The 25,969-nt window shown below is 46.2% G+C and overlaps 1 protein-coding gene across 3 annotated transcripts in view; it reads left to right on the top strand.

The window, feature by feature from the left end:
* STX8 (syntaxin 8) overlaps window positions 1-25,969 on the top strand; it is a 220,894-nt gene that overhangs the window by 159,518 nt on the left and 35,407 nt on the right. The window contains exon 8 of one of the 3 annotated variants that reach the window (XM_086686008.1): window positions 724-888. The exons of the other annotated variants lie outside the window; for them this stretch is intronic. Coding sequence (XP_086542134.1) covers window positions 724-758 — 35 coding nt within the window. The 3' untranslated portion in view covers window positions 759-888. Of the gene's footprint in view, window positions 1-723; window positions 889-25,969 lie in introns of those variants that run through there. 3 annotated transcript variants of the gene reach the window in all.

The raw sequence follows: 25,969 nt of genomic DNA, 5'->3' as shown, positions 1-25,969 counted from the left end.
AGCCCGCGCCCTTGGGGATCCGCCGCGCCTGGCGACCCCGGCCCTGGCCCCTGTTTGCCCGGACCCTCCGAGCACCCCGCTGCCCGCCACCTTACCGACTTTATGAGATCCAGCCCCTTCCCTCCCACGTAGATGGCAACTGCCTTCTTCCTTCACCTCGGCCCCTCTCTTCTCTGATCGCTGGCAGCGCTCGGCCAACACCATCCGGGCACCATCTGCTCGCTGTGACGGGAGGGATCCTGCCCTACATCCCCCCCCACCACATCTCTGTCGTGGGAGACTTGCCGTCGGGGCTCACGCACCAGCCGTTGGGACAGAGCGGGGTGCGCCGCGTCTCAGGCTTTCTAGGGGGGCTTCTGGAGATTGGGTCTTTCTGCTGTTGCAGGCGCTCGCAAGGGTCACTCACCCAGTGACCGGAAGGTCACCCAGCCAGCCAGCCCGGTGACACGGTAGGTACACAGCTGTGATGCCAGCGATCAGTGATTTTGTTTCCACCGGGAGTTCAGTTCAAGTGTTGGAAACTGAGCTCGTCTGAACTCTTTTCCCCCAAGCCTCCCGACCCTTGGCAAAATGGAGAATATTGTGGTCCATGATGGGACTTGCCCGTACAAGGAAAAGGAAATTTCCCGTAGCATCCTTGACCCGGATGCCAGAAACAGCATCACCCGTTTGACACTTCCTGGTTTTTCTGGGGCCATCATATGCCTGTGCGATCTTTCCCAGGTGGTCCCTGCTTTCATAACCTCAGAGCACCTTAGCCCCATCCATCGTGTCTGGAAACCCATCAGGAACCTAGCTACCACCCTAATTACGTACTCGAAGGAATGACGTTCCATCTTCTGGCCATGCACGATGTGCAGTTTCCCCGGACTTTGTCACGGACAACTTGATGATAGTTGGGGATATCCTCACGAGCCCTAAGACGACCACTGACCTGTCAGGGTGTAACTGGGAGCTGGCTGGCCTTTGTCAAAGGTTTGTCGCCGATGACAGAGGCTTTCTGCTTATTAGCATACATACCCTGTGGTCTAAGTCTGACTTAGACTCTGAATTATTCTAGAAGGACTCCTGCTTTCAGAAGGCGTGTGGACCAGATGACCTCCAAGGTCCCTTCCGTGTGAGCACACGCCAACACTCCTGTCCATCGCCAAGGGTGCATGACCCAACAGGTTCTGCCTCGGGACACGGGACTCCTTGGCTGTTGGTTAGCTGAGAGGTTCTCAGGGTAGAAACCCCACAACGGAGTCCAGCTTTATATCAGAAGAAACTCGGCTGTAGGCGACAGAAACCGTCTCTGAGCACTTGAGTGCAAAAGGAATTTATTGAAAGGATATTGAGTAGTTTGAAACATAAATCGTCAAGAAGGCTGGCGAACCAGGCCACAACATGGAGAGAAACCCAATGGTGCCTGCAACCTCACCACAGAACCTTCTGGAAGAGTCCTCCACACTGGCTGGCCCTGCCGCTGATGTTCCTGGAGATGGGGGCCACTGATGTTCCTGGAGAATTGACGTTCCTGTGGCCATGACCAGAGTGAATGTTCCACGGTCCTTAGTCATAGCACCCGAGTGTCAGGGAGCCAGGGGATGCCAACGGTGGGCCGTTTGCCCCTCCCCCCCACCAAAGCCCACAGAGCAAAGAATTCCTCAAATATAACAAGTAGATCCAGATGCCGAGCCGCCGAAAACCCAGCACGTGTCCAGTGTAACTCTACTGGGAGTTCTTTGCCGGAGATGCGGATGTCTTCTTGGGCTCCTCTCACTGACCCAGGCAGCTTTACCCAAGACGAGTTACCTAATTTGGGGGCCCCAGTGACCAATGACAATGCAGGGCCCCTCGTTCAGAACTTTTTAAAAATGTCAAGAGGGCTACAGCAGAGCATTAAACCAAGCAAAGGCCCCCTTCTCACCATGGGACCTGTGTGACTGCTCAGCCTTGGCTTTACCTCGGGCCCTCGGTTGGGTCTTGGGGCCTCTTTAGAAAGCTGTGCAAATGATTTCCGATCTATCAGTGTTATTTCATTTTATGTCCTGCTCACAACTTGGGGCGTGATTATAATTATCCCCATTTTACAGTTAGAGCCAATGAGGCTGCCACTCCCAGCCAGGCCTTCCCCACACCGTGCCGCTGTGCACCAGGAGCGGCCAGAGCGGACAGCCGCGCGGCGTCCCCTGGGAGGTACACGGAGCTCTCGGGGCACCGTCCTCCAGAGTTGGTGCTGCTGGAGAAAAGAGACAGTTCAACTCACTTTAAGGCCTCACCTGCATTGCCGGAAGGAGGGAGCCCGGTGCTCACCAGCCAGTAGCTGGACCACCCCCACACTCCAGCTCCTCCATTAAAACCAAACAAACAGGGGGGCGCCTGGGTGGCTCAGTCGATTAAGCATCCAACTCTTTAATTTCTGCTCAGGTCATGATCTCACGGTTTGTGAGTTTGAGCCCTGCGTGGGGCTCTGCGTTGACAGTGCGGAACCTGCTTAGGATCCTCTCTCTCTCTCTCTCTCTCTCTCTCTCTTTTTTCTTCTTCTTCTTCTTCTTCTTCTTCTTCTTCTTCTTCTTCTTTGCAGAACCTGCTTAGGATCCCCTCTCTCTCTCTCTCTTTCTTCTTCTTCTTCTTCTTCTTCTTCTTCTTCTTCTTTGCAGAACCTGCTTAGGATCCCCTCTCTCTCTCTCTCTTTCTTCTTCTTCTTCTTCTTCTTCTTCTTCTTCTTCTTCTTCTTCTTTGCGGAACCTACTTAGGATCCTCTCTCTCTCTCTCTCTTTCTTCTTCTTCTTCTTCTTCTTCTTCTTCTTCTTCTTCTTCTTCTTCTTCTTCTTCGTGGAACCTACTTAGGATCCTCTCTCTCTCTCTCTCTCTCTCTTTTCTTCTTCTTCTTCTTCTTCTTCTTCTTCTTCTTCTTCTTCTTCTTTGCGGAACCTACTTAGGATCCTCTCTCTCTCTCTCTCTCTCTCTCTCTTTTCTTCTTCTTCTTCTTCTTCTTCTTCTTCTTCTTCTTCTTCTTCTTCTTCTTCCTCCATTGTGCTGTCTCTCTCTCTCTCTGTCTGTCTGTCTCTCTCTCTCCCCCAAAATAAATAAGCTTAAAAAAATTTTTTAAACACACAAAAACAGACTTTCTTCGCAGTTCAAGTACAGCCACACACGAGTGTAATGCCATGTGACCTTGAGCAAGTCATGTCCTCGCCTCCCCTTGCTTCCGGTTTCTCACCTCTTCAAATCCTTGACCTTCTCCCATAACAGATGTGCCTCTCTGCCCTGCCGTGCATGCCCATGCTTCTAACACCTGCTCTAGCCTTCAGTGTCCCCCTCGCATGGAACCCCGTGAACGCCCAACCTGTCCTGCCTGCCGGCTCCTTCTACCCTCGACCCTCCTTCCATCCACAAGGCTCAGTACGGGCTTTCTCTCCCTTTATGGTCCCTCTCGCGCATCCCGGAGCAACAGCCTCTCTCCTTCTCTGCCCTGTGCACACCCTTGGTGTCCCTGTGGCTCCCAGAGAGCCCACGACAGTACCTTCCACTTGCTGGGACCTTCCCCTGTACCTGCCTCTTTCTCTTTCTCCCCTTTCCTTCCTCATTCCCTTCCCTCGACGGGACACAAAATGAGGTTGGGATATTTATGATGTTTTGTAAAATACAAGGTTACGCGACGTGGTTTTAATTTAAAAAATCACAGCTCTCGAACAAAATACAGCTCCCTTTAAAAAAAAAAAAAAGCTGTAATGAATTTCGTTGTTTTTATTGCTCTGTGGTCTTTCATTGATTTTTTTTCCTTCCCCCTAAAGTTTTTTTTTTTTTTTTTCCTATTTTAAACCCAGGGAAGGAAAATTTTCCAAGGGTTATTAGTTCATTAGCTGTTAGAAGGAATAATTGATCTGTCAACTCAGAGGATTTATAAGGATTTGGCTCACAGAATTCATGCGAGCAGTGGCCTACGTTTAAGTTCTGCCTCAAAAGGAAACATTTCAGTTGGGGCTTCCCTTTACTTTTTGCAAGATAGAAATTAGCATCCCTCTAGTGATGAAAAGGTCTCCCATGTTTTTTAAGATCCTCCTAGTCTTAAGGAGCCATGGCTACAATATTTGCACCTACACCTCAAATAACTGGATACGTGCGCATCACAACCTAAGGAATGGATTATAAATATTATACGGTTTTTGGTTTCTTCCAGTGGTATTTCTTTTTCCCCTAGTAAAAGGAATGGAACACAACTAACATTTCTTCAACCTCAAATGAGGTTTTTGCTTTCTTTTCTTTTTCTTTTTCTTTTTTTTTTTTTAAAGCAAATGCACCCAAATTGGGTTTGGTTCACAAAGGAAAGACTGACTGCAAAGCTAACAGACCCATCATTACCCACCCTGCCCTCTGAAATGGCCTGTCCATTCCGCCGCTCACAATATAGGACTAAGGCCGTAAACAAGGGATCCAAGAGAACTCTGGACAAGGAACATACAATGGAGTGGATAAATTTCTTTAGCATAAATAGCAGTCTCCAAGGGTGACTGGTGTGAATGGATCCCCGCTGTGAGGGTCTCTGTGCCTACAGAGGAGATCTGTGGCTTTAAGAGCTGTGGTCCCACCCCCCGGGCTGTGGAAATGCTCTGTCTCCCCTGCTGGGCTTGGTCCACGGACCCCCGTGGGCCTCCTCTTTCCTTTCAAGCTGTGAGTCCTAAGGAACTCGGTGACAGCTCCTTTTTCATTCTGCTGTGCAAATCCTTGAGCCGTTCCTCGGGCTTTCAAAAGGGAAAATATAAGACATTTTACTTATTCTGTCCAGCAGGAGCATGGAAGTCTTGTAAGATCCAGGGCTATTCCGGCAGTAAGCCCTGCGATCTTCCTCTTTGTAATGACTTGCAGCAGAAATTCCCTAAGAAGGCTGGTCACCCACAGTTTCTACATCCTACAGCCTTTACATCATGCCCCGTGGGACGCTGCCAGGGCACTCGGACAAGCCCCTCAGGACTTGGGTACTCGTAGCCAACGTCTGGATAACCCAAGACAGAAACTACGCCGGTAGAAATAAGTATATCCACCAGTACGTGTCAAAGGTTAATTTCTTAGCACTCGTGAGCCAAAATGTGCAGGTTCCAGAGTAAATATTTACTTTCAAAAGAATTAAATAATGTGTGTACACGGTGAAAAAAAAAAAAATCAACCAATCCCCTGTCCCGACCCAGAATCAATCCCTCTGAATCCTCTTTGCTTTTCCTTCTTCTGGTGATTGCCTGCATATTATGGAAGGATATATTTATACACGCTATTTATAATTTCTCAACTTTGAATATTACCTGTTGGTATCCCGATCTGATGTATAGGGTTTTACCCATACTCTGACACCTCTCTTCTCTTTCCAGTATCCTCTGTATATTACTATTGTAGCTTTAAATAACTTACTTAAATCTCTATTTCCTGTTACCTTGATTGCACAGTACGCCTGCCTCACCTTTCTGCTACTTCCTCTCTCATGTCTCTACCCTTCATTTCTATCAGCTGTTGATCATGTTTACTTTCCATTTTGACCACCATTAAGATTTCTGTACTGTGATTTTAGTTTGATGCCAATAAATAGTCTTCATATTATTATAGCAATACGAATATTATATACTGCAAAACCAAGAAGTGCACTGTGGTTGATTATATTTCCTTCTCTATAACCCTAAATCATAATCCCTGTTGAAATCTTTCTTATTTTCTCACATTCCATCACTGCTTTAAAACTATGCTACTTATTTGCTTAAACAAAATATAAAGATCTTTTGTTTGTTTGTTTCTTGTTTTTTTTTGTTTGTTTCCTGATTTTTCCTCCTTTTTCTTGTTGGGAAAAGAAACCTGTCTTTTTCACCCTACATCTGATATCTTCCAGCTTCTAACTCACTCTATTATTTTGAAACCATTCCGTTCTTCTGGAAGCCTGCCAACTTTCTGTCCTAATTTGCTTGTTCTAAGTTGCTTTCCATATATACCAAAAAACAGAGTTGATGCTGCCATTTTATATCCTGGAGTTTCCAATTGCCTTTCTTTTTTCCCTACATTCCTTGCCTTTTTTTTTTTTTTTTTGTCTTGAAGTTGTTTTTTTGTTTTTTGGTTTTTTTTAACCAAATCCCCCTTTTTCTCCAGGAAACCTAAATTCTCTAGCCTTCAGGCTTCCTTTTCCAATCTGGATAGGATTATGACTCCGTAAATATTGTTTACTGCTGAACCAAGTGGTATGCCACTGTGGTATTTTCTATCTTAATATAATTTTTAAATTTTCCAGATGTTGATAATTCCCTTTTTGCTTTTGTTCAGTTTTCGATGCACTTGTAGTTTTCTTCAGTACATTAACATCTCTTTAGAATGCCTACCAATACTAATTTGCACATGGGAAAATCCGTCAGTTAATCCCTTTAGGTTTTTATGTATTTATTTTGGTTGACTTGTTGTTTATTTCTTGTTTGTTGGTTTGTGGTTTCTCCTGGAGGTTTTACCTTCTAGACCCTTTGTGGTCCAATCTAAATTAGGTTGGTTTGGGTTTGGCGGGAAGCTTTTTGCACTGTTTGTCATCCTGGTGTTTCTCTTTGTTGTTATCCTATACTTATCCGGTTTCTCTGTTCACATATCTTACTTTTTCTGAAAAACGTTCACCCTTATTTTGCTGAACAACATCCTCAACTTTCTGCAAAAGGGGGTAAGAGCAGTATGCATAATATGTGCATTCTCATGAATTCTCATGTGTGGAAATGCTTTGTTCCATCCTCGTGCTCAGTTGGTAGTTTGACAGAGTGTAGAATTCTAAAGTGCAAATTCTGTTCCTTCACAACTTGCTTCAGTGTTTAATAATACCCGGTATTGCTGCTGAGAAGTCCGTGCCAATATGATGTTAGTTCCTTTGTGTGTGACCTGTTCTTACTTATCTTGTCATTGTCACATTGTTTGTTTTTCACACTGGAACATTTTAGGGTCTTTTTATTATTGCTGTTTTTGAAATGTCAAAACAAAATGTCTTTTAATTTTGAAAACTCTTTCTTATTCTTGATTGTTCCTTTTTTTAAAAAATGTTTATTCATTGTTGAGAGACAGAGCGTGAGTGGGGAGGGGTAGAAAAAGGGAAACACAGAATCTGAAGCAGGCTCCAGGCTCTGAGCTGTCAGCACAGAGCCCGACGCGGGGCTCAAACTCACAAACTGTGAGATCATGACCTGAGCTGAAGTTGGATGCTTAACCGACTGAGCCACCCAGGCGCCCCATTGATTGTTCCTTTTTTATTGGATTTGTCCTTATTTTTATGGGGGCAATATTTTTTCCAAATCCCTTTGAGAATACTAACTTGATTTTTGTTGTAATGCTGTGGCTTTGTTTTTAGGTTCTCTTCTCTGTTATCGGAATTACTTCTGTATCCTCTAGGGTCAGTTCTTCTATTTGTTTTCTGTGTCATGCTGTGGGCTTTACTTCAGTGTTTGATAAATCTTGGGGATGAGCACAGATTTTTGAATCTGGAAGTAGAAAGGCTGATAAGAAGCTCTTTGTAAATGGATGGATCAGGTTGATTGATGGGCCTCACACCCCCCCCACCCCATATGCCAAAAAGCAGAGGACCCTACACTAGGACAGAGCACCCACACTAGCAGCTCTAATGTTCCAGAGATGGTTTGCCGGATTTCTTTAGAGAAGATACCCCAGCTTTTTATGTAGGTGCAAACACTTGGCTGCCTGGTGGTTTCATCCCTTGGTAAGTGGAGGACGGTCCATGCAAAGATCTTCAGTGAGTCCTGTTTTTTGTTCCATTTCTCACTCTCTTGCTTACTGTGCATCTGGAGCCTCTCAAGAGTTGTGTTTGGCAGGTTAGTGCCCTGTTCAGTTATGGCTCTTGCTTGTGTGTTTTCCATGCCACAGTGTCCTCCTCACTTTCGGTGATCAGCCCTACCCCATTTGTCTTCCGTCTCCAAGAAATTGGCAGGGATCTCTCTTAACAGACAGTGCCTCTCCAGTTCTCCTCATTGTTGCGGAGCTGTACCTCTTTCTCATCCTCTTTGTCTCCTCTTAAACCATATTTTTTTCCCAACGTGAAGCTAACCTGATATCTGTTACTGCTGTCCAAATATACAGAATTTTCATAGATATCCTTAGTGAGATACAATTCAGGACCCACCCACATGTCCCCAATAGCCTCTGGGGCTTAGACAAGTCAACAAGTGTTCTTCCAGTGTGTACCGCCATAGGCATTACTGGGACTATAAAGATGTAACAGACATATTCCTAATCCCATAATCCAGTGGGAAGCCCATGGTCTAGGTAGAACAAGGCCCAGGATTATGGGCATTTTTAGAGACTTAGCATTTTTTTTAAGTTTATTTAATTTGAGAGAGAGAGAATGTGCACAAGGGAGGGGCAGAGAGAGGGAGAGAGAGAGAATCCCAGGCAGGCTCTGCACTGTCAGCACAGAGCCCAATGTGGGGCTTGAATTCATGATATCGCAAGATCATGACCTGAGCCGAAACTGAGAGTCAGACACTTAACCAACTGAGCCACCCAGGCACCCCATAGACTTAGCATTTTGGTTAGAATGAACCTCAGAACAGATTGGTGAGGTATCTGGCAGTCTTTCTCCTCACCGAATTTGGACATCATCCCATGATACAGCGAAGAGTTTATGATGGATATAATTTATTCATTCGTCACCCACCATCACATTTTAGACCACAAGGGATTGTACCAGGAGCTGAAAAGGACCCAGAAGTCTGTCTGATTAGTCACGCTGCCTCCAGAAGGAGAGATGACAGCTGTCTAAGTAACTCCCAAATACAAGGCAAAATGAGATCAACGGCGTAAGAGGAGTGTAGGTAAAATGTTATGGGAATTTCAAGTAAAGGGAGAGATTACGTCCGGCCAGTGTCTGCATGGTGTAAGGGAAATTAAAACAGGCTCATTGCAGAATGGCTCACTGAAAGACAGAGGATTTGGATAAATGGAGGTGAAGGTGAGAAATTAACTCAAGGTGAGTCCAGGGTACAAAGAGAAATTCATCTTGACTGGAGCCAGAATTTCGAAGATGCTCATAATGTGTATTCATGAAGTTATCCCTTTTCCTGGAACATTGCTTGTAGCACTGGCTTATTAAAGCGTAGATTTTCTCCGATAGCACCTTGTTCAATCGAGGGTCTTTGTCCTTCCCTCACTTTGATGTCTTAGAACCACAAAAATACAACTCCTATTGCCCTCCCTCCCAGCACTCTGTCCTCCTATCAGCCCCTCCAGGGAGGCCCATGCCATGTCGTGCCCTAGGCTCCTTTCCATCCCCCTCGCTGCCATTGCCAGCCCCTCCCACCTCTCCTCCCTGAATTACATGGGCAGGAAAGTTGGAAGGCACACTCCTCCGGCTCCTTGCCACGAGAGCTCCACATGTGGTTGGTTTCCACCTTAGAAGATGTGGAGACATGGGGCGCCTGGGTGGCGCAGTCTGTTAAGCGTCCGACTTCAGCCAGGTCACGATCTCGCGGTCCGTGAGTTCGAGCCCCGCATCAGGCTCTGGGCTGATGGCTCAGAGCCTGGAGCCTGTTTCCGATTCTGTGTCTCCCTCTCTCTCTGCCCCTCCCCCGTTCATGCTCTGTCTCTCTCTGTCCCAAAAATAAATAAAAACGTTGAAAAAACAAAATTAAAAAAAAAGAAGATGTGGAGACAGGAGAGACCAGTGCGAGGTGTTAGCGATGCCCAGGGAGATCGGATCTCCTGATGGGCATGGGGGTGGAGCATATTGGGCTCTTGGACGAGCTCAGAGAAGATTCTGGCATCTAGTTCCTCTTGTTCTACAAGATGTGGGCAGGCAGCTGCAGCAGTGGTGTGGAAGGGTCTGGCTCTTTTGGTCCTGGTCGTGTGTCCCCCAGATCTGGTTTTCTTGTTGTCCTAAAGGTTCCACAAGCACCAGTGCCCCCCCCCCTTTTTTTTCTTTTTTTTCCTAAACTAGCTAGAGTGGATGCAGTCACAACAGCCCAAAGCCCTGCTGGTATAATTTGGTTGGACTTCCCAGTCACCCACCTGTGTTCCTTGAGGTTTTTGACTCTCGATTCACAGTTACCTCTTTCTCCATTTTTCTGCCATCATGCTAAGGGGCAGAAGATTCTACACGGTGGTCTCTGCGACACTATAGTCTCATCATCTCTCCCTCCCCGTGATTGTGGCCTGGAGGGATTGTGTCTGGAGCTGTATCACTTCTAAAAGTTCCCCTCTCTGGCCCAGCCTCCTAGCGTTGCACAGTCTCCACATGTACCCATGCTCTAACCTCAGAGTACCCCTCAGGGTCCTTCTCTGCTGTCCTAACAGACGGTTCAGCTTTCTTCCTCCGTGAGCCATAGCTGGACGTGTTCCACCAGACTCGCCTAAATTTGGGGCCCAGCTGTGCATTTACTGCCTCTTATTGTAACCCCTAAAACACTCCATGCTGGTGTAGGTACCCCCCATATTTTGTTATTAAGAATATAACATTAGCTAATGCTTATAAAGTGCCTACCACATTCCAGGCACTGTTCTGAACATATTTCAGTGTGCTCACGTTGAATCTTCACAACGATTCGATGAGGTAGAGACATTTAATGTCTATATTTTACAGTGAAGAAACTGAAGAACAGAAACCTTAAGTGATTTGCCCAAGGTGACACAGCTAGTAAGTGGCTGAGCCGCGTTCTCAATAGCTGTACTCTGTTTGCATTCCCTAAACCTATTTTAAGGGATGCCAAGATACCTTTGTATCTTTAGTTTGTTATTTTTTAAAATGTTTTTATGGGGGCGCCTGGGTGGCGCAGTCGGTTAAGCGTCCGACTTCAGCCAGATCACGATCTCGCGGTCCGTGAGTTCGAGCCCCGCATCGGGCTCTGGGCTGATGGCTCAGAGCCTGGAGCCTGTTTCCAATTCTATGTCTCCCTCTCTCTCTGCCCCTCCCCTGTTCATGCTCTGTCTCTCTCTGTCCCAAAAATAAATAAACGTTGGAAAAAAAAAATTAAAAAATAAAATGTTTTTATGTATTCTGAGAGAGAGAGAGAGAGAGCCTGAGTAGGGGAGGGGCAGAGAGAGAGGGAGAGAGAGAATCCCAAGCGGGCTCCGTGCTGTCAGTGCAGAGCCCGACACGGGGCTCGGTCTCGCAAACTGTGAGATCATGACCTGAGCTGAAGTCAAGAGTCAGACGCTTGACCGCCTGAGCCACCCAGGTGCTCCTCCTTGTGTCTGTACATGGATATCAAAGACATGTTTTCCTTTTTAACGGGAAGCTTTCTTCTTTTTCCCTCCCGTACGACTTCTTTTCTGTGCATTCTGGTTTGAATCTCAATTCTGTCTTGGAAGATAGCGTCACGCTATTGCAGATAAATGTTTCAGGCAGTTGTTGACGAGCTACGGTGATGGATCTTCCGTATTACCCTGCGGACGCCTTCTCTTCCAAAATACCAGTTCTGTTCCATGCAGAAATGTGCACTCTGATAAATGAAGTGTGGCCATTTGGGGCATCAGCTAGCATTTGTCTCTCTGCCGTCCTCCAGGATAAATCCTGTGTAGTATTTACACTTTGGGTTCCAAAACCAGACCGTAGATCTGAATCCCAGCTCAAGCACGGAGACTTTTGGTCAAGTTACGGAACCTCTGTAGGCTTCAGGCATTTCATCCGGAAAACTGGGAATGGGGGTAGCCTATTATAAATTGAATGTGAACAGATCCATCCCCTCCCCACAGGGTTAATTCCAGCACATCATATCACGCTCGCCTCCCCCAAACAAGCACGTACCTGTTGCCCATGCACAAAATCAGCTTCAAGAAACACGATAAATTAGTTTACTGAAGGTTTCGTATGGAGGCAGAAGAACAGGTTATATTGTGCCCCGCAAAGCAAACCTTCCTTTTCGAGAGTCCCTGCTCGATCATCCACTTGTCTCCCCAGCAGCCCCCTTCGGCCTCATTGGCCCTCACCCTCCTGGCCCATCCTGGCTCAGGCCACACTTGGTCTGTTGCTCTGCTTTGTTGGACAGGTGGGAAGAAGCCTCAGCTCCTGGGAGCTGGTGAATATTCATCTATAAGAAAAGAAGCAGGGGCTCTCAGTCCCCTCTCTTAAATTATTTTCCTCTGAGCTCGACAGAGTTGACAATCCCTTGAGCACAGTCGGGGTGACGCGGGGGCAGTGATTGCGCTGCTCTGTTCCCGATGCCCGCGTGGCCGCCTCGCTGCTCAGGGGGAAGGGCCCCGCTCGTCATGCCCTCTGCTCACAGTTCCGCTGCTGTGGCACACACAGCGTGGACACTCACAGCCTCCACCGCCAGGTTATCTTATTCTGAGTTGGGTTATCAGAGCTCCCGTTGGTTTAGTAGGGTTGTTGGGTTTTCCCTCTTGCCAGAAATGGTTCACCTTCTGTCTCCAGCGCGTGGTTACATTTAAGTTATTTTCCTACGTTCCTGGATGTTCTTTTTTCCCCGCAACATCATTTCAGGCCGTCCATGAACTTCGCTAGTAATAGCCCATTTAATTACGGTGTGCTATAAGGAAGTACTTCTTCCGGAGAAGATACAGCGTGACAGTGGCCTTGACCGTGCCTATTAATCGAATACGAAGCAGTTTCTACTGATGTGGACTTCATGAAGTTAATGCAGAGAGGTCGGGAAGACCGTATTTTCCTAGACAAACCACTTTATTGGCTTTCGTGTCCGTGCTTCTGTTTTAGAAATTCAAAAAAACATAATTACAAGTCCGATAACTCCCCCCGCCCCACCCCACCTTTCCTTTCATGTCACCCGTAAAACCACAGAGCTCACTGTTTGAAAAGTTAAATGAAAATTCAGCGGGATGGGAGTCCTTCTTGCTTCCCAAAGAAGGTTCTTCATTGTAGATTATCCGGGAGCCAGTAATGAGTGTGTACTGTCAGGGGCCAGGGACTTCGGGGGATGAATTTCCCAGGGTTTAATCATTCCGTAAGGCCTCCGAGTGTGACTTTTTCCCCAATAATCTACTTATCTCAGTAATTTACCCCTCCTACTGCATTGCCAGGAAAATTAGTCCCCCAGGTTGTTTGCATGATAAGTGGCTGGGAATCGTGTGAGCCTTTGGAGCAGCAGCCCTGAGTTAATTGTGGCGGCCTGGGCTGATGGTTTCCCATGGTGGCTGGCAGGTTACGGGAAGAAGAGGCTTGAAAACGCCCTTTATCACGAGTACCACGCATCTGAAAAGCTGAGATCTTAAAAAGTGTTTGCTTCACGGAAGATATTTTCCCTTGCGGTATAAACGGGTGAGGAAAAAAAAAAAAAAAAAAAAAGTCCTTCCAGGGATGGGACGGGCCGTTCTGCAAATAGCTCTGGACCTTGGCTACTTGAAGGAGTCGGGGAAGGTTTCTGTTTTTGCCACTGGTTCACACTCATTTGCCCCCACCCCTTCTTTTTCCTTCTTTTTTTAAGTGTTTTTATTTATTTTTGAGAGGGAGAGACAGAGACAGAGTGTGGGCGGGAAAGGAGCGTAGAGAGAGGGAGACACAGAATCGGAAGCAGGCTCCAGGCTCCGAGCTGTCGGCACAGAGCCCCGACGCGGGGCTCGAACTCACAGACTGCGAGATCACGACCTGAGCAGAAGTCGGACGCTTAACCCGACCGAGCCACCCAGGCGCCCCCAAAACCTCTTTTTCTTGTTAAGTCAAGTCCGCATGGAAGAATAAACTGTTCCCTGCAAACCAACAGCTAGAAATATTACTTTAGGGAAAGTACAATCTGCTTCCTCAAATTTTCCAATTGTACTGTTTTCAGGCTCACGTCACATCGATCCTGGAGTTTGTCAATGCAGTAACACGTCAGCCAACAAGTGCAAAATGGGTTTTCTGTTGAGGAGAAAGATCATTGGAATACAGTCCACTTTGGAGGGAGGGCACTAGAACGTTCTGCACTGTGCCAGTGGAAGACAGACAGGGTCGCATGAGATCTTACCTAGACACGAGAGCACAGAAACGGGCTCGGAGCAGGTCACAAGTGGGTCAGAACAAAGATACTCTCTTTCCCGCATGACATGGCCAGCGGTGGGGGTAGGGAGGCAGGGAGCAAGTTCCTGTTGGAAAGAAGACTGTGCAAGGAGGAAGAAGCAGAAATACCAGCTTCCCTTCCTCCCTGCTTGGCCGAGGCCCTCCCGTCCTTCTGATCCATCAAAACCACCAACTGCCCCTCAAAGGTCACTTTCTCCGGGAAGCCCTTTCTGTTTCCCATCCCAGGGAGTCTTGGGCTCTCTTGCAGCTGTGTTTCATAGCGTTTTCTTTCTTTTTCATGTTTATTTACTTTGAGAGAGACAGAGCGCAAGCAGGGGAGAGACAGAGAGGGAGAGAGAGAGAATCCCAAGCAGGCTCCACACTGTCAGCACAGAGCCCGACACGGGGCTCAATCCCATGAACCATGAGATCACGACCCAAGCTGAAATCAAGAGTCAGATGCTCACCCGATTGAGCCACCCAGGCACCACCACGCAGCTCATAACATTTTCGTGGTTCTGATTCTGCATTTTTTGTATGGTCAGACGATTTATCTCCCTCCCCACGAAAATTGGATGTCCTATGATTTCGTAAGCATCTTGTCTGCTTTTTACACACCACCACGGGAATCTCAGCAACTCAGTTCTCAAAAAGTACGTGTCGAATGGGTGGATAGATGACAGCACGATCGTTGAAGGTATTTCTGGCGAGGGACGTCGGGATGAGGGCCTGGGTTGACGGATGGCTACGCAGAAAGAATCTAAAGGCTTGTGATAGAAGAAACTAATCGTGAGCCTGGAAAGTGTAAAGATACATGGGAGCAGAATGTATCTAGCCCATGAATAGCCCATGAATTCACCGGCCTTACGATATAAAACTAAGAAAAGAAACAGATGCCTGAATAGATGGGCCAGGTTTCCAGCATACAATAGGTGGCGTCCTGAGTTGGGTGGTGTCCAGGGGAGGGGAAGACCCACCAGGCACCAGGGACCAGCAACCAGAGGAAACTATTACCCACACCCACCCACCGCCCCACCCCAAAGGAGCAAGGGGGAGGAAAGCCGTGCTCCTGAAACTTAGTAAGAGCTCAAACTATAGCAGGGGCAGCAGACGGGAAGTGTGGAAGTGTGGCTGTAAGGGTAGTGCCGAAGCAAAGAGGAAGCCGGAGGAGAAACCCACCAGCCTCCCTGTCTCCAGACCTCTAAGCTGAAGCGAGTGCCTCGACCCGGAGGCTGGAAACCAAACCCAAGAGGAAGCCAGAAGGCAGGGGAGCCGCAGTGAGGCAGATGAGCCCCCCTGCCCTGCAAACCAGCGGCCAGAAAGGACCCAGAGAGGCAGACGGAAAATATTCTGCCCCAGTGAGGGAATTCAGATTCATGGGGTTTTTGTTTATTTTGTTGCTAGCGGTAAAAAATCTTTATAAATACATGGGGCGCCCGGGTGGCTCAGTCAGTTAAGCGTCCGGCTTCAGCTCAGGTCATGATCTCGCAATTTGTGCGTTCGAGCCCCACGTCAGGCTCTGTGCTGACCGCTCAGAGCCTGGAGCCTGTTTCAGATTCTGCGTCTCCCTCTCTCTCTACCCCTCCCCGTTCACACTCTGTATTTCTCTCTCAAAAATAAATAAACATTAAAAAATATTTTTAAAAAATCTTTGTAAGTACATAAATTATATATTGTAGTGACGTTGACTAGTTAGGACCAAGACAGAGCAGTCATTTTAATGGTCTTTTTTTTTTTTAATACCTGCAATGTTACTTTTTAATTTTTCTCTTTACTATTTATTTTGAATATGTATTTTAACTGCCAATACAACCCACCCTGTGTACCCTGAGAAATTCTACCCCTCTCCTCTTCTCTCCTTCTCTCCCTTCACCATACAGGTAACTACTTTTGTCTCCTAGATGCAGGTGTGTGTGTGTGTGTGTGTGTGTGTGTGTGTGTGTGTGTGTATCACATCCCTGTATATATATGCCATATCCCTATTCCCCCATATGGAAGATAGTGTATCGCATATATACGGACTTTTCTCCACCTTGTCCTTTATTATATACATGTATAGGTATGTCTGTAGGAGAAATTCCCAGAGGTGGATATTTTGATAAGTTTTTCTGGATCGCCCTCTGTAGGGACAGCACGGGTTGGTACCTCCAGCAGTAAGAGCATTTCGCCACAGCCTTGCCAAAAGAGTTTGCCGCTAAGGTTTTAGAGTTTTGCCTGTCTGATAGTTTAAAAATATCATTTCATTGTATTAGGTTAAACCACATGAAATCATAATTGATGTGGGCTAGAAATGGTACTTTCCTATGGTTCAACCTAACACCTTTGTTTTGTATTTTTCTTGTGAGTGAAACAAAATACCTTTTGAAAGATCTTTGCTACCATTTCTGTTTCTGGTCTGAACATTCTGTTGACGTTGGTGCATTTTTCTATGGCTGGTCTTTTTCTTAACAATTTTGAGGAGCCCTTTATACATTCAGGAGAAGAATCTCTTGCAATAGTGAGTTCCAAATATTTTTTCCCCTAATTTATTTGTCTAACTTTGCTTATGATGACTTTTTGCCACTAAAAGTCTCTAATTTTTATGTGATTGTTATGATCAGTCTCTTCTTTTATGACATGCAGATTTTTAAGTTGTGGTAAGTTTGTCCCCACTCCAAAGACATCAAGGAATTCTTCTGTGGATTTGTTTCCTGCGACTTTAATGGTTTTGTTTGTTGCTTTAAAATTTTTGATCCATTTGGAGTTTACCCTGGTGTATGCAGTGTAGACGCGACTTTTTCTCTTTGCAGATGGCTGCTTGTTTGTTCGAACACCATTTGTAACATAAATCCCCCCTTAGCCCTACTGATTATGGCTGATCACGTACTAATTGGCAAGATTAATTTTTAAGTCCCGACAATTTATTTGAACTTTTTGGCTGGAAATATATATAACTTATGTGACGTTCCTTAAAATATCTTTTTACGTGTTGTAAAATTATTAGAGATTTGAAAGAGTTACTACACATTCACCGAACAAAATATAGATGAACAAAACTTGGACAATGAAATGACCCTAATTCTTCTCTTTACCGGTGTTAATATTTTCTGTGTGTATAAGAGACACATGTGCACACGTCAGGACAATATAGTGGCTTATACAGCAGAGAACTGTATTCCTGGGGGCACCTGGGTGGCTCCGTCGGTCAAGCGTCCGTCTCTTGATCTCGGCTCAGGTCATGATCTCACGGTTCATGGGATTGAGCCCCGTGTCAGGCTCTGTGCTGACAGCACGAAGCCTGCTTGGGATTCTCTCTGTCCTTCTCTCTCTGCCCCTCCCCTGCTAACACTCTTTCTCAAAATAAATAAATAAACATTTTTTAAAAATCTTAAAAACAAACAAACAAACTGTATTTCTGTCTCATAAAACAGCCCTTAAGTGAGCATTTGAGGTGGGAAAAAGGGAGGTCTCTTCTCCATGGGGGTCATTCTTTTTTTTTCTCTTTAAGTTTTAAGGTTTAATTCCCATACAGTAAAATACAACTTTTTTATTTGAGCTCTGTGAGTTTTGACAACATATATTGTGTAACCACCATCACCATCAAAATATTGAATATTCCCACCACCCCAAATAGTTCCCTCCTGCTCCTGTCAGTCCCGTCCCCACCCCCCCCACCCCCAAACACACACCTAGTCCCTGACAATCACTGATCTGAATTCTGTTCCTAATGGTTTTGCCTCTTCCTGGGAACATTCTCGGCCCTCTCTTTCTCCCTCTCTGTCTTGTCTCTGCCCTGTGCTGTACGGATCCTCGTCACCACGGTCAAAGCCAGGGCACGGGCACATCTGGCTGTACCTCAGGAAGAAGAGTGTGAACACCCGCTGCTCATGTTTTCGGAGCCAGAGATGGGACACACCCCTCAGGCTCACTTTCCTTAGTGAGGATTCAGCTACGTGCCCACCTAGCTGGAAAATGGACTCTGTTAGTGTTGAGGAAAGGGAAGGTGAATTCTGGAGGATTCGTCCACCGTCGCCCCCTCCCTCCACCTACCCCCGCAGCCTGGCCACCCACATATCTGAGGCCAACTTATGTCTACCCAGAGAACACGCCCTCTCCCCATGGGAGCAAGCCCAAGCCCCGTCTAGTTTCTACATCTGACTCAAAGGCCAGGGTTTCTGACAGACGGAAAGTCTTCCCCAGTAGATTCTGAGGTGGCTCCCCGTGGACTCGTGACCTCAAAGCTGAAACACAAGCTATTTGTATCTCCTCTGCCCATCTCTTCCCCAGGATTATGGTTTCTTTAAGAATGTCAGGAACCACAGCCAAGTTCCGTTTCTGCACATAGTTCTGGCTGATCCTCTGACTTCCAGCTAGACTCTTACTGTCTTCCCCATTTCAAAAACAACTACTTTAGGGAGGGGGTCCCCGAAAAGGTGGCTTTAGGAGGGATGGCAGTAACCCTGAGGCTGAACCTCTTTCTTTGGCCTCCTGGGAGGCTGCTAAGGAAGGCTCTGAACAGCCACAGTCTTACCTCCTGCTCTTCAGGGTGTGGCAGTGCTTGGTTTTTCCACCAAATTTTCTAGACCTTTTCTTTCCACCTCTGCTCCTGAACTGGCCAATTCTTACATGAGCTCATCTCCTTCTTGTAATGACTTGCTAAAAGTTAGCAAATTATGTCTAAGCACTTATCTCCTTACTGCATGTGTATTATCCCTAAATATATCTCGTTATATTATTACAGTTATTTTAATAGAAAACTGTTAAGTCACCTCCTACCACCTAATGTTCGGGATTAAGCTGGGTGGGTGTGAGTAAATTCCTTTGAAAAGCAGACCTGTAAAATCAAGCATGTAAAGAAATGTCATGAGCAGCCCACAAAGGCAGCATTGTGATGCCACCGATAAGGCAGAGGGACAGAGGGTCCTGCCTGGGGACTGTGAGTGTGCTGGAGGCTTGAGGAGATATACAGAGGGTCCAGCATTTGCCAAGTCTTCTTGATGAGAGATACTATTCTAATAGCTCAGATGAGATACGCCAACATGGAGGATGTAAGTGTAATAATCGTCAGGTGGAAAGAAATCATTGAAAGCTTTTAGAGGGGTGACCATTCATTGCGTGTGCAAACATACATATAGTAGACTTACTCGTAAATATCAAAGCTGTGTCTCTGAGAAGGCTAAATAGATAAAAGTGTGCCCAGCCCAGTGGCAAAAACAAGGAAAAAAAAAAACGAAGCACGTATCTTTCCCCAAATGGTCTGGTGATGGGCAGTTTTACAGGCAAATTCTTTTAAACTTCCCAGGAGAAACAACTCCTGTGTTATATAGACTGTTTCTGTTTCAGGATACCGAGAAGAAGGAAAATTTCCCGTTTCACCGTATGAAGTTGGAATAACTCTGATATCAAAACCCAATAAAGATGACATATATACCGTATCTCAGAACGAAAAAGGCTTTTAGTAAGATTCAGTATCTCTTCTTAGTTTAAAATAAAAAAGCACACAGGGGCCTGGGTGGCTCAGTGGGTTAAGCATCCGACTCTTGGTTTCCTCTCAGGTCGTGATCTCATGGTTCGTGAGTTGGGATTCTCTCTCTCTCTCCCTCTCTCTCTCTGCCCTTCCCCTGCTGATGCTGTCTCTCAAAATAAACTTAAAGAATTTTTAAAAATGAACTACCATACGACCAGCATATTCTGGGTATTTATCGGAATAAAACAAAAACACTAATTCAAATGAACATGCACCCCATGTTCATTGCAGCATTATTTATAATAGCCAATGTATGGAAACAATCTAAGTATCTTGACAGATGAATGAATAAAGACCTATATATGGTATGTGTGTGCGCTCACACGCACACACACACCCGCGCGCGCGCACACAAATGGTATAGTATTCAGCCATAAAAAAGATGGAAATCATGACGTTTGTGACAACATGGATGGACCTGGAGGGCATTATGCTAAGTGAAATAAGTCACGGAAGACAGATACCATATGATCTCTCGTGTGTGTGGAATCTTAAACAAACAAAAAAAAGAAACTCACAGATACAGAGAACAGATTGGTAGTTGCAAAAGGCAAGGGTTGGGAGAAATGGGCGAACTGTCTTTGTTTTTGCTTGTTTTCTTTTTTCAGTTTAAATTAGTTGCGACTAAAAATTTTAAAACGAAGAAATACTCTTGAAAGTCATGAAAGAAGAATAATTCGCTTGAGATAGGTTTCTTGTTCATGACCAGAAGGCACAGTATTATTAAGATATCGGTTCCTCGTACATTGATTTGAAGGTCCGGTGCAATCCCCATAAAAATCTCAGCAAGCTCTTTTGTAAATATCGACAGACTTGATTTAAACATTGACTAGCCTAGACCAGGACTGATGAAGAACAAGTCCGTAAACTCACACTCCTAATTTCAGGATTTACTGTAAAGCTGTGATAACTAGGAGAGAGCATGACGTGCTACGATATACGATAAGTAGACACACAGACAAACGGAACGGGACAGAGAGTCCGTGAACAGACCTACGCAGATACAGACAGCCTGAGCTGGGTCAAAGGAATAAAGGCACACCAGCGCAGAAAAGACACTTTATTTCGTGTTTCGTCTCGGTCGTTGTCACCAAACGAGAGCACAAGTGGACATCGACAAAGACGTGAATGAACAAAGACATAAACTTTGCACCTTCGACGTAAATTCACTCAAAAGTATTCGCTGCCTGAAACAGAAAATGCAAAACCATGCTTAAAAAAAAAAAAAAAGAAAGGAATTTAGGACAAAATCTACACGGGTTAGAGTTTGGTGATTAGTTTTCATGTACAACCCAAAACGCATGATCGGTGAAGAGAATGATAATGTGGACTTTATTAAATTTGCAGTGTCCACTCTGTGAAAGACAGCAATCTAAGAATGGAAAGACAAGCCCCTGGCTAGGAGACTATATCTTCAAAACACATATCTGAAGAACGATTTGTGTGAAAAGGGGCTGGTAGAACACCACAAGAAGACACCAGACTTCCCAAATTAAAATACACAGGTCAAGACTGGTAGAGACCAAATAATATATATAAATGGGGGAAAAAGCATATATAAATTGCCCAACGCTGGGGAGTTATTGGAGAATAATATACGTTGAGCATTGGGGGAGACAAAAAACTAAAAATGAAAAAAAAAAAAACCCAGCAGTTCTTCAAACTAGGAAATAAAGGATATTTCATTCTGCTCAGTAACAACTATCACAAACTAAATGCTACCATTTTGCTTGATGGTAAAAACTTAGAAGATCAGATCAGGGACAAAATAAGAATGTCCCCTCTCACTGCTGACACCCGTCATTAACTTGAAAGCTTGGCTTCTGGGGCGCCTGGGTGGCTCAGTCAGTTAAGTGTCCAACTTCCACTCAGGTCATGATCTCACAGTCCACGAGTTCGAGCCCCACGTCGGGCTCTGTGCTGACAGCTCAGAGCAAAGGAGGAATCAAAACTACCAGGTTCGTAAACATTTACAGTGAACTACCTGGAAAATTTAAGAGAATCAACTAAAAACCACAAAGAAAGCCCAGTCTTTTGCCAGTTATGAGACGAAGATACAAAGATTGGCGTCTCACAAAGCACCTGTAACCAGTTAGAAAATGTCACTCAGAGGGGCGCCTCGGTGGCTCAGTTGGTCGAGGATCTGACTTTGGCTCAGGTTATGATCTTGCAGTTCATGAGCTCGAGCCCCACGTCGGGCTCTCTGCTGTCGGCGTGGAGCCTGCTTGGAACTCTCTGTCTCCTTCTCTCTGTCCCTGTCTCGCTTGCTCGCTCTCTCTCTCTCTCTCTCTCTCTCTCTCTCGAAAATACACAAAGGAAGAAAATGTCACACAGAGAAGGGGCACAGTAACAACAGCTACAAAAACTCAACAAGAAGTTGAGGTCTATAGAAAACTATAGAACACTACTCAGGTTCAAGACCCAGCTGTAGCTGAAGAAAAGCCAAAGGAGGAGTGCTCAGCATGGTTCCCTGGGGGAACTGCGGGGATCTGAGGCCTCAGGGAGCAGAAGGTGATTCTTGAAGCTCCCAGGACTGTTTGTGTTAGGACTGCAGGGCCCAGTTGTTGGGAGTGTGCACAACTCCAGACCCACAGGCTTGCCAGTCGGGGCCACAGCCCTCACACATTTATATGTCGAGGGCAATCGTTTTATGACATGCGAGGAAGAAGTACTTGCTTCTAATGCACACAAAGACACCCTTGGGGGTCAGTGGTAGGGCTGTGTTCCATCCCTCCATTACCATCTCTAGGCTGGCTTCACACTTTCCTGCCACAGACTGGCTTTCTTCTCATGGTGGAGAACATGGCCACTGGCAGCCTCACGTTCAAGTCCTTCTTCCTCTCTGGAAGCACGCCTTCCTTACAGCAATCAGGACAGTCATGGGAAAGGGTTCTCTGGGTCCCGGCTGGGACCTTGTGTGTCTGTCTCTGAAACATGAGTGTCTGTGTTTGGCTAAACGTGTGGTCAAGGGCGCAGGCAGGCTGTTTTTGTTTTTTAAATAAATGTCCGTTTATTCTGAGAGAGGGGGAGCATGAGCAGGGGAGGAGCGGAGAGAAGGAGAGAATCCCAAGCAGGCTCCACACTGTTGGTGCAGAGCCTGACGTGGGGCCTGATCCCAGGAACCATGAGACCATGAGCCAAGATCGAGAGTCAGACACTGACTTAACCGACTGAGCCACCCAGGCACGCTTATTTTATCAGGAGGGCATGCGAGGTGGTTGGGGTGACAGTCAGTAGGAAAAATTATAGCTACAGAGAGAGGATTTGAATAAATATAGGGATATGCCATTTTCCTAGATGGACTGGCTTCAAGTGTAGAGATGTAGATTTCCCCCAAATCAGTTGATAAATTTCACACAGTCTGAATCAAAAATCCAAAGGGTGTTCGGGGGCTCCTTGGCATCACGATGCTGAAGTTCATCTGCAGTAGCAGACGTGGGTAGTGAGAGTAGCTAGAAAAATTCTGCCCAGTGTCAGGGAGCCAGCTTAAATTTGTGTCTTTTTCATTTTGCTATTATTTTATCATCTGTCCTAGGCTTGAAAAAATGACCCAATGTTGACACCTAATTTTTAAAGCCTTTCTCCCTCAACAATTTTTCATATAAGCCAGGGAACTGGGAGTTAGGTATCCGGAGATCCAACATCCGATACTCTAAGGTCGCTCCAATTATCTTGGATGCCAGCTCTACACCAGGTGCTGTGGTGTTTCATGAGACACGGAAGGTGTACCTCCTTCCCACCTATTACTTAGGGTTCTAGACTTTTCCAACCAAAATGGGTATTAGACATTGTGAGTTTGTTGTCACTGCCTATGACTCAGGGAATGAGTTTGCCCAAATGAAAAGAGCCGGAAGAAGGTACAAAATCTGTACCTTCTGTACAGATCTGTAGATCTGATCCGAAACTACAAGAGTCCAGAAGAATTTAGGGGTTGGCTGGGGACAAGCTGTAGCTACACCACATCACTGCAGGGCAGGGAGTGGATGACACAGGTTTTCAGTGTTAGCATCTCTCTGAGGTGCCTGCGGGGCTTGGTCGGTTAAGTGTCTGACTTCAGCTCAGGTCATGATCTTATGGTTAAATGAGTTCGAGTGCCACATCGGACTCTGCTGACAACTCAGAGCCTGGAGCCTGCTTCAGATTCTCTGTCCCCCCCCCCCCCCACTCCCCTGCTCACACTCTGTCAAAAATGAACAAACATTTAAAACAAAAACGTAAGCATCTCCGTGCAGTCATAGTAAGAGCCTGAAGTTGTGCAGAATTTTCAAAGACGCCGGAGATGGCTTAAGAGAGGGCATGTGCTGACCACCTCACCTGAAATGTCTGTTACAGAAAAAAAAATGGTTGCATCAGAAGTAACTGCAGGTCAGGAAAACTGACATTTGTGATTTGGGTTTGGGTTTGTAAATGGCTCTCTTCTTGGGAAAGTGAACTCATGCCTGAAAAGGAAAGCGATTGTGTCGTGTGTGGTAATGCTTTTGCCAATAGGTGTTCTGTCCAATTCCTTTGCATTTGGAAACAATGGGGGAATTTTTGACCCTGGAAATTTGTAGAAAAATAAAAATAAAAATAAAAAAATAGGTGAGATAAATGTTTATCTTCTTTTTGAAAAAAGAAAACTTTTTTTTTAAGTTTATTGATTTATTTTGAGAGAGAGTGGGCGAGGGGCAGAGAGAGAGAATCCCAAGCAGGCTTCACATTGTCAGACCCCTACACGGAGCTCGATCCCATGAACCGTGAGATCATGACCTGAGCCCAAGTCAAGAGTTGGACGCTTAACCGATGGAGCCACCCGGGCGCCCCTGAATGTTCATCTTCTGTGATTTATGTTCATACCATGCTTCGGCTCCTAGATCTCAGCTAGAGAACCGCCTACCTGCAGTCTCTTCATCTGCAGGTGTTAGGAAAGCTGGTTGACTGAGGCAAACCCAGACTCAAAGTAAAGGGGTTTACATACATTCACAGTGAGAAAGAACTTGCAAGCATGGCCTCTAACCAGAGGAGTGGCCCAGCTCCCCCGACTGGAGGCCAGAAGTACTGTGATCACAGTAACCAGTGTAAGAACAATGCCCTAGACTCATTCATTGCTTTGTTCAGTCCATAAAGTTACTAGATGCTTGCTACCAGCCCGAACTAGGCGTATAAAGTTGAATGAAACCGTCTCTTCTTTCAAGGGGCTCGGAGTCTAGTAGGGGGAGTAGGGGCCGATAGACTTATGTTTTTAGGTGAGAGTATTACGGGTCAAAGTATTATGGGTTTGGAGACAAAGTCTCTTCGTGTACCACGGGAGTGTCTAGCAGGAAGTGGCGAGGGTCGATGAGAAAGGTCTCGCGGAAGAGGTAACTCAGCGTGTCAAGAGAAGAGTGAGTGCTGGCCAAGGGCTGGGGGGTAGCAAGGCTGTGGCTCGCTGTGCGAGTCTGCTGGGGCTGATGTAAAAAGATACCATGGACTAGGGGCGCCTGGGTGGCTCAGTCAGTTAAGCATCTGACTCTTGGTTTCAGGTCAGGTCACGATCTCAACAGTTCCTGAGTTCGAGCCCCGTGTCGGGCTCTACACTGACAGCATGGAGCCTGGTTGGGATTCTGTCTCTCTCCCTCTCTCTCTGCCCCTCCTCTGCCTGTGCACATGCTCTCTCTCTCAAAATGAGTAAGAAAACTTTAAAAAGAAAACAAAATACCATGGACTAGGTGACTAGTACGGCAGAAATGTATGGCTTCACTGTCCTGGAGGCTGGGAAGTCCAGGATCAAGGTGCTGGTGGGGTTCATTTCTGGTGAGGCCTCTCCTTGCTTTATCTTCCCTTGGCCTTCCCTCTTCCCTCTGCTTGGAGGAGAGTGGAGGAGGGAGAGGGAGACAGAGCCCTCCAGTGTCTCCTCTCCTTATAAGGACACCAGCCCTACCAGATTAGGACCCTGCACTTATGACCTTATTTAACCTTTGTTACCCCCTTAATCAGTCCATATTATGAGTTAGAGCTTCAATTTATTAATTTTGGCGGGTGACATAATTGAGTCCACAATGCACACTGACACGTAGCATTCCCCACCTCCCCAGTTCCTCCTGATGCCCCCTCGCTGAGGCACCCCACATTCCCTCTTTTTAGGCTTTTTCTAAGAGTTCCTTCCCTGTGCACCCGGCCTGCCCCCAGAGGTCTTAGCCTAGTGATTCAGTGTTTCCAGCCTGCTCCTTGATGTCCATTCCAAAGAGCACAAGGCTGACAAAGCTCTGACTTCCAAAACACCCGGCTTCAGATGTTCCGTCATCCACAGCTGCCCATGATGGGGAAAGAGCCGTTCCTTCCCCGCTCCAGAAGTTTCCTCTTCTTGGGAGTCTTCCTCTTCTGTTTCTGGCTCTCCCGAACCATCAGGGCGCAGCATAGAGCTTTGCACATCGTGAAAAAAAAATGTGACTTGTCTTCTCCCATTTCCCGTGTAGCAAGTGACTGCAGAACTCAGAACAGGTAGTATGTGTCAAAGGTTCTTTGCAAAGTGAAGCGGGCAGTGTTCATTCCAAAAATCA

This window comes from Puma concolor, chromosome E1, assembly GCF_028749965.1.
Source record: "Puma concolor isolate L17-30 chromosome E1, mPumCon1.1.hap2, whole genome shotgun sequence".
NCBI lineage: Eukaryota > Metazoa > Chordata > Mammalia > Carnivora > Felidae > Puma > Puma concolor.
The sequence above is the reverse complement of the archived record's forward strand: the minus strand, read 5'-3'. Positions and strand labels throughout refer to the sequence as shown.